Genomic DNA, 9,538 nt, shown 5'->3' on the forward strand with positions numbered 1-9,538 from the left:
AAGCCCCTGCTAATTTTAAAGTTTTAAAGTTCTATTAACTTTTATTATCCACAAAACTGCGCGAAAATGTCATTGCTTAAATGCTTTAAATTCTTGGTGTTTTAACGTCGTTAAAACTTCAAGAATTGACTTTAAATAAATGAATGAACCATAGGAATGAAACAAATGATTTTGAACTTTTGAAAATGTTTTAAACAAATTTCATAAAATAGACTTTGCTTAAAATAAACTCCATTACAAAAAATTGTTAAGTATAGAAATATTTTACTGTTACAAATTAAGACAACATCGTTATAAGTTTAAAGATCAAAACATTAACAAAGAAAAGATACAAAAGATAAGTTTATTCTTTAAAGATCATTAAAAACAAGTTTAAAAAAAGCGATGTATGTATGTATGTATATTCAAACTCATTCATTCAAAGATTTTCAAACATTCTTTTTAAATTATTAAAAGAAAGCATTCAACTGAACATCTTTTTAAACATTCGATTTTTATAATGAACCTTTGATTTGTTTTTTAATCATTTTCCTTAAAATTATTATAATTATTTTTTAACATAACTTTATAATAAAATTTAATTAAATTAATTTTCTTATTAGTCTATTATGTAAATTTCAAATTAATTTATTTCTTAAAACCTTAGCCGGCGATAAAATCTTTTTATTAGAACTGTTATGTCAAAAAGTTGTTTAGAGGAGCAGCTTGCATGGCTTGTCGTGCTTGTTTTAGGAGAGCAGTGTTTGAAAGTTGTTGTCGTTGAAAATAATTTTTATTTTTTAGATGTCTTACATAAATAATTGGAGAGCACATAATCGTGTAATCAGTCACTTAATTATCGAGGCCCTACAAGATGGTGATGATGACAATGTACAGTTTATTACCAATGAAGTTGAATCTCTTTACTCTGAATCAGTTCATTTTAGTAATAACAGTTTTAATAATTCTCCTATTGAGAATTTAAGTGATAAGAGTAGTACGTTGCATTCTCAAGATCTTACTAATATAAGTTTTGAAAATATTGACCCAGTTGTAGAATATTTTCTTTCTGATGAACTAGCTTCCTGGGCTGCTCGAAACAAATGAACACGTGTATGCATTAATGAACTTTTAGAGATTCTTAGTAAAAATGGACATAGCAATTTACCAAAAGATTGCAGGACGCTGATGAAAACGCCACGTTATATACAGACTTTAACTGTTAGTGGAGGAGAATATGTTTACCTTGGTATTTTAAATGGTATAACGAAAATAATGGAAATGTATACAGGAAATAAGTTATCTCTAAATCCAATATATTTAGAAGTTAATATCGATGGACTTCCTTTGTTCAAAAGCAGTAGTAAACAGTTTTGGCCAATACTTGGTGCATTTGGAGGAATGAAACCTTTTATTATAGCATTGTACTGTGGAATGCAAAAACCAGATCCTGTTTTTGAATTTCTAAAAGATTTTTTAGTAGAATTTCGTGATTTAAAGGCAAACGGCTTTACTTTCGACAATTTGTTGTTTAAACTTGATTTAAAATATTTTTGCTGTGATGCTCCAGCAAGGCAGATGTTAAAATGTGTCAAGGCGGAGAGTGGATATTACTCTTGTGAAAGATGTATTGTAGAAGGCACTTATCTAGAAAATAGGGTTATTTTTGAAGAGCAACAATGTCCTTTGGCAATGATCTGGACTTTTCACATCAGAGTTATCAAGGAAGTCATCAATTGAGTCGAAGTATACTTATTGATTATGAGATTCCTTGTGTTAAAAACTTTTTGCTGGACTCAATGCATTAAGTTTTTTTAGGTGTAACAAAAAGATTACTCTATTTTCTGAAAGAAGGTCAAAGAGTTTGCAGACTCTCTCAGATGAAAATTAACGAAATATCTTGTCATCTGGAGCAATTAAAGTTACCAAGTGAATGTAATAGGCAGCCAAGATCTTTAAAAGAGTTAAAAATGTGGCAAGCCACTGAGTTTAAACAATTTCTTTTGTACACTGGTCCAGTTGTTTTAAAAGGAATTCTGACAAGAGATAGCTATAGAAATTTTATTTCTTTTAGTATTGCAATAAGAATTACGTGCTACAAAGAGGTTGAAAGAAGAACCGCATTGTTACCATATGCGAAAGAGCTTCTGGAGTGGTTTGTTTTTAACGCAAAAGATTTTTATGGTCGAACTTTTTCAACATATAACACCCATTCCTTGATCCATATACATGAAGATGTCATGAATCATGGAGAAGATCTGATTTCAATGTCAGCTTTTAAGTTTGAAAACCATATGCAGGTTTTAAAGCATTTTATAAGAAATGCAAATAGTCCACTTGTTCAAGTCATCAAAAGAAGTAGAGTTAGAGAATGCAAGCGAATTAATTAAACATAAACATATAAAAGATGAGATCTCAAGTATTAACAGAGATAGTTGGTTTTGTTTAAAAATAGGAACTTAGTCAGTGTGATAGAAAAATTGGATAATGAGTTGTATAGTTGTAAAGTTGTTAATAAAAGGCGTACAAGTTATCTTTTTCTTGAACCTTGTGACTCAAGACATTTGGGTATTTACGTTTTTGATAAAGATATTCGAATGACCAATATAATTATTTCTAAAAATGAAATTCTTCGGAAACTTGTCTGTTTAACTCGTAATCAAAGTTATGTTTTGATGCCTTATGTTCACAATATTAGATTTTAAGTTTGTTTGAATTTTTTTTTCTTATAGTTTTGACATATAAATAAAGCTATTAAGTTGTGTGTGTGTGTGTGTGTGTGTGTGTGTGTGTGTGTGTGTGTGTGTGTGTGTGTGTGTATATATATATATATATATATTCTTATATATATGTTCTTATATATATATACATATATATATATATATATATATACATATATATATATATATATATACATATATATATATATATATATATATATATATATATATATATATATATATATATATTCTTATATATATATATAAACATATATATATATATATATATATATATATATATATATATATATATATATATATATATTCTTATATATATATATAAACATATATATATATATATATATATATATATATATATATATAATATATTCTTATATATATATATAAACATATATATATATATATATATATATATATATATATATATATATATATATATATATATATATATATTAGAGGGTATTTTTAAAATTAAAGATTGTTTTAATTTATTTTTTTCAAAGTATTTTGTGAGCTGTTTTTATTTAACTTCAGCATCTTTTTTGTTAATATTTTATTATGTAAAGTTTTACTTTAACTTATAGTTTGGTGATGTTATTATGGTTTTAAAATGATTTTATGTTTTATTATCTATTATACAAAATTTTTTTAAACACTTCTTGGAACATAACTGTTATTAGGTCTTTCAATATTCTCTTTCTATTGCCTCCTTAAATTTAGAGGTGTAACATATATGATCTTTTAATTATCTAGCCTATATAGATACCTAGATATGAGCCTAGATGCAGATATGCCAAATAATGTGTTTGCATTTATTTTGTTAAGTTTTATTTGAAATTTAAAAAATTGGAAAATAAAAAAGATTTTGAGAGAGTAATTCCTTCAAGTTGGGTGGATACAACAAGAAAAGTCTCTAATCAAAGTGAAAATTAGTGTTATGTATTAAATATTTTTTAAGTGATTTTATATATTTTTATTGTAGTTATACCAGAGAAACTAAACTAATGTTGTGTGCATACAGCATTACGACATTTTTAGTAATCAAGGATTTTTATTATGTTCAAAAATTGATCATGAAAATAAATAATAACATATATAAATATACAATTAAATAAAATATATAGATATAAGATATAAGTTGGTTTACTTTTAAGTATTATATCACTAAAGCTCATAAGGTTGGGTGTAAACTCAATACCAGTGAATTTGATGTTTATGGAAGTTTTGAATCTTGTTAATTGGTAATAAATTATTCTTTTTATCAGTTTTTATTGCTGTTTTTTAAGGTACAAAAGAAGACTGTGAAGGCTGCACAGATTACACGACCACCGAGGAAATAATGGAACCAGTGGAGATAATTTCTTCTGATAAAGGTAAGTTGATGTTCTATTGTAGATATTTATTATTTATGTTAACATATGCAGCATAAAATGTACTTTTTGTTTGTATGTATATTTTATTTCCTGAGCTTTAACCAGGTACTTTTTTTTACTTTTTAGGTATTTGCCTTTTCTGTATTAGTTTTTGTTAGTATCTAATTTATTTTTTGCATTTTACCTTACAGGAAAAATCTTTCCAAATATACCTCCAACATTCCCAACATGTAAAGTCATTGGAACTGCCCCACCACCCCGTTTACAATCCACTCCAGTTAGACCACCACCATCAAGGTCAAATCACTCAGAACCTGGTTTACATTCAAGATCACATTCAGGGTCAAACTTGCATTCACGAGCACATTTACGGTCAAGGTCACGATTACGGTCTAAGCCTCGTTCACGTTCAAGATCATGTTTTCAGTCGAAGCCTCGTTCACAATCAAGATCAGGTTCACACTCGAAGTCTAATTCACATTCAAGGTCACATTTGCAGTCGAAGACCCCATTACGTTTGAAGTCTTGCTCACAGTCTAGGTCCCAATCACGATGTTCACGATCTCGATCAAACTCAGACTCAAGATCTTCTCATGCAAATTCAAATGTCTCCAGACCTGGGTTGGTTGCAGTATCACCAATTGTCTGTAAGTCTACCCCAATAAAAAGAAAAGATGCAGTGCATTTTAGACGGAAAGATTTTCCTATGGACGTTGGAGGTGAGAATTTTATTATTTTAGGATTTTGTTTTGAATGTTATTTTAAGTTTTAAGTTATGCAGCACATACGTCCAGAGTACGGCACATTTTTTCATACACTCCACAAGCCTGGTTTTGATTAGCTTTTGATCACCATACTCAAGTGGTAGTTTAAAATACTTATTATTCCCTCTATTTATTTCTACTAGTTAGTAATCTCTAGCTATTACCTACATGAAAGGTATTTTGTTTATCAACAAAATTTCCAAACAAATTTAAACAAATTTATTTAAAAAATAGTAAATCTCAATGGGTCATATATTTTCATTATTGGGTAAATAATCACTTTTTCTCGTTTAGACTTTCAATACACTGTGATAAAATTGCTGACAAAGCAGTTAGAAAACCACAATACAATACACCAACATCGTGAAACAACAGTGGCTGGAATGAATTTAAGTAATCTTCCTGCTAAATTTCTCCAAGTTGATGAACTTTTGGATTTTGAAAAGATCTTGATTAGTGATGAAGATCTGTCTAAGAAACTTGTAAGTTATCATTTTATTTGGGAATTAGATAAACGGTTTATCTAATAGTTTATCTATTGTTTCACATATCCAGTTATTATAAAAGAAAACGTACAGTTATTTCAGATGAATGAGTTTATTTAAAGGATATGGTTATTGTTTTATTAGGAATAATTGTTTTTAAAAGTATTTACAAAGTTTTTAAATGTTGCTAAATTCTATGCTCTTATTCCAACTAATTAATTTAATGAAGTTAATAACTTCAAAAATGTTTTTGTTATGTCTTGTCTATGTTAATATATATTAAATTTATAACTCAATCTAATATTTACAGTAAAAGAAGTATAAAGAAAAAGTAAGGCATAATATCAAAATTCTCTTTTTTTTAGATTGCTCGTCTTTCAAGAGTTGGTGGAATTACTTTGAAAGAAAATATTAAAAACATCCTAGAAAGGTAAAATTGTGATGTTTTTGTGTTGAATCAAAAACAAATTTAATGTCAAACACCAAATTTTGTATTAACCATAGAATTACTTTCAATTAAGTAAAATACTATTTGTATTGCTAAATATTGTTAGAAGACGAATTGTTTTCAATAAATTTAAGTTACGCAGACTAGAAAGGTGGATTTTTATGAGTTGTTTCAAAGTATATTTTTATATGGGTAACTATGTGTTATTAAAAATATTTTTTCACCTTGTGCAATCATTTTTTACAAAATAAGAAATTTTTACTGATATTACACCAGATATTAGATGAATATTACAGTTTTCATAGAAGATATTATAGCAAAAACTATGAGAACTTATTATAATACAACTATTTCCATAGCAAAACTATGAGAACTTATTATATACAACAAATCTTAATTAAGCTGATTACAAAAGGTGATGATCTCAGTAATTTGTTACTTTCCTATGCGATGTAGTAGGCCAGAATAATGTAAAGTTTACACTATGCTGGGGCGCTAATTTTACATTACAATAACATTATTTATTAATATTAGTGTATTCTACAATGTTCTTAAAGAACAGAGCAGTAATAAATTATTAAAAACACTTATCTTTCTTTGCCAAATGGTTTCGGCTTCAAAAGGCTTTTCCGTAAGCCTAAAGGCTTTATATACAGTATCGGACAAAACGAGTGCAACCAAATAATGCTAACTTAGTTTCTTTATATAAAAGTGCTGCATTTTTTCAATTTAGAGAAATAACTAAGTAACTGTTTAGAGACAAAGTTCTTCAAGTTTTATTCATCACAAAGTTCATTATTTGTACACGAAAATTAAGAAATTAATCAAAAGTATTGAAAAAAAGTTGATTTCCTTCTCGACAAAACAAGTGGAACTCGACAAAATGTTGACCAAGCTGTATTTCGCTATCATTATTTCGTGGCGAATCCTTTGTTGTTGATCACAGCCTTGCATTTTCGAGGCATAGATTCGATCAGGTGATCAATCAAACTTTGTGGAATCGCTGCCCAGGCCTTTTGGGTTTGTTCAAACAGTTGATCCTTATTACGAACACCTTCACGATTAATTCTGCGGTTGACGATCTCCAACAGGTTCTCGATAGGGTTGAGATCCGGAGATTGAGGCGGCCAATCCATCACCGATAGGTGGTTGTCTTGAAACCATTGTTTGACTACTTTTGCAGTGTGTTTCGGATCGTTGTTTTGATGAAAAACCCATTTTATTGGCACATTCCATTCAGCATGAGGTTTACTTAACATCTTTCAGGATATTTTTATACATGAAACGGTCCATTATTCCATCGTTTCGATGTATTGGACCTAGACCGTTAGCAAAAACACCCCCAGACCATTACATTGCCTCCACCATGCTTCACGGTCTTATGGCAGTATCGACGTACACGGCAAATGCCATCGCTCCCAATGATGTTGAACTTCGATTCTTCACTGAACAGGACAATTCGCCATTTCTGCACATTCCAGTCAATTTGAGATGTAGCAAACAGGAGTCTTTTCTTCTGGTTTTTTAGTGAAATCAGCGGTTTCTTTGCAGGGCGTCGAGAAAATAATCCGGATTCAAGAGCACGTCGTCTGTTTGTTCGGTCCGATACAGGCAGCTCTAATTGCTTTTGTATTTCGACTGATGATATCCAGGGATCCTTCTTGACGGATCTGACGATTATAGAATCCTCTCTAGAAGTGGTGGAACGCGGTCTTCTACCTTTGTTATCTGCTGCCAACGTCCCCGTAGAATGATATTTGGAACATAGTCTTGATACGGTCCATTTTTTCACGCGATATTTATCACAAATACTTTTTTGTGACATTCCACTTACGTAATCGCCAATAATTTTCTTTCTTAGTTCCAATCCAAGGCTGTCAGGTGCCATTTTTGCACTTGAAGTCATAAAAATAAATAATTACGGTTCTCAAGGCTTACCGTGTTACATTTACCTTGTGATGATACAATAATGTTCTGTGGAACACAACGTCTTGGTTGGATGTGGACTGTATTGATGTAATGAAACACTTGTTGTATTTCACTTCTTGTATTGATGTTCTTTGATAAAACACTTTGATAAAACTCACTTCGATAAACTGTCTTGATAATACTGACTGATTGACTTCCATATACTGACTGATTTACATGTCGATTTACATGTCTCTTGTATAGTAAAATGAACCTGTGTGAACCTGTTCTGGAAGATTCTAGATGCTTGTTTTCGATGCTTCTGAAAGCTTCTGGATGCGTCTGGATGCTTCTGAATGTTTTTGGATATTTCTGGATGCTACTGGATGCTTCCAGATTCTTCATCTGGAAACTTCTGCATGCTTCTGGAAACTTCTGGATATTTCCTATTATTATTAAAAAACTTCCGTGACGTTGACACGGACCAGACTTAAGAAAATGAAACTAACCAAAAAAGTAGCACTTGTTTTGTCCGCTGCAAAATGGCACTTGTCAGCGAAATTCTGCCTGTGCGTTGTCACCTGTCAGCTAATTGCTCATGTCATGGCATGCTATGACTCCAGACTCCTGAACTTTTTGCTGTGGTAGTATAGTTCGTTTCGTTCTTAAGACATGTAAAATTAGGAACACTTTTTAGCATTGTTTGATGTTGGTTGCAAATGTTTTGTCTGTATATATATATATATATATATATGTATTTATTTATATATTTGTATATATATATATATATATATATATATATATATATATATATATATATATATATATATATATATATATATATATATGTATTTATATATATATTTGCATATATATATACATATATATATATATGTATGTATTTATATATATGTTTTTATATATATATATATATATATGTATATATATATTTGTATGTATATATATATATATATGTAATTATTTTGTTATTATAGCCTGATGTCACAAAAAGTTATGGCTTGTTTCAACATGAAAGGAACAAACCGCCATCAAAAAAAATCAGACACGCAAGATAAATGAAGTTCCGAAAAGTTAAAAATTTACGAGCTTATCGTTGGTATTTTTTTCTTGTTTTATAATAAAATGTTTACGTTAACAGATTATTTAAACTCTCATTAGTTTATTGCTTACTTTATTTAATCCCTGAAATAACTTTTATATGGTTTCTTATACTTTTATACTGTCAACTTTCTATTTAACGAGTGTCATGATGAAAAAAACGGAATCCACGGTAAGCGGTATCAAAGCGGAAGTGCAAAAGATTTTACGGTATGCTCCAAGCAAACTTGTTGCCGAGAAAGGTGGCAACACAAAGATTCTATTTACACAAAGATTCTATTTAAATATATATATTTGGTTTTTGTATTGAATGTTTGGACGCCAGAAATTTATGTTATATTTAATTATATGTATTAAATTATTTTAAGATTGCTCTACGTCGAATGACATCGTATTTACGTCGGTAATCTGACATCTTTCCGATATTTGGTTTGACATTGCTTAACGTCTGAAGACGTTAATTTATTAATTTACGTTGGAATTATGATGTCATTCCGATGTTGGTCTGACATCGATCAACGTCGAATGACATCTATTTACGTCTGTAATCTAGCGTCGTTCCGATGTTGATTTGACAACGTCAATGTCGAATGACGTCTATTTACGTCGATAGAAATACGTTGTTTTGATGTTGGCTTGACATCGCTCAACATCGAATGACATCTATTAATGTCGTTTATCTGACGTCGTTTCGATGTTGGTATGACATCGCTCAACGTCA

General features: G+C 29.6%; 3 protein-coding genes across 3 annotated transcripts; all 3 read left to right on the forward strand.

The window, feature by feature from the left end:
• Nucleotides 1-1,167: 1,167 nt before the first annotated feature.
• LOC136086116 (uncharacterized) lies at nt 1,168-1,719 on the forward strand. Its single transcript, XM_065808387.1, has one exon. It carries the CDS (start codon nt 1,168-1,170, stop codon nt 1,717-1,719), a length of 552 nt encoding a protein of 183 aa, XP_065664459.1.
• A 140-nt stretch (nt 1,720-1,859) lies between these two features.
• LOC136086117 (uncharacterized) lies at nt 1,860-2,369 on the forward strand. The gene has a single exon (XM_065808388.1). It carries the CDS (start codon nt 1,860-1,862, stop codon nt 2,367-2,369), a length of 510 nt encoding a protein of 169 aa, XP_065664460.1.
• Nucleotides 2,370-4,507: 2,138 nt separating this feature from the next.
• LOC136086490 (uncharacterized) lies at nt 4,508-8,924 on the forward strand. The gene is made up of 4 exons (XM_065808776.1): nt 4,508-4,812; nt 5,152-5,339; nt 5,708-5,772; nt 8,694-8,924. The coding sequence occupies exons 1-4, from the start codon at nt 4,800-4,802 to the stop codon at nt 8,776-8,778; spliced, it is 351 nt and encodes a 116-aa protein (XP_065664848.1). The 5' UTR covers nt 4,508-4,799; the 3' UTR covers nt 8,779-8,924.
• The last annotated feature ends 614 nt before the right edge of the window (nt 8,925-9,538 follow it).

This window comes from Hydra vulgaris, chromosome 10 (genome assembly GCF_038396675.1).
Source record: "Hydra vulgaris chromosome 10, alternate assembly HydraT2T_AEP".
NCBI classification, from domain to species: Eukaryota; Metazoa; Cnidaria; class Hydrozoa; order Anthoathecata; family Hydridae; genus Hydra; species Hydra vulgaris.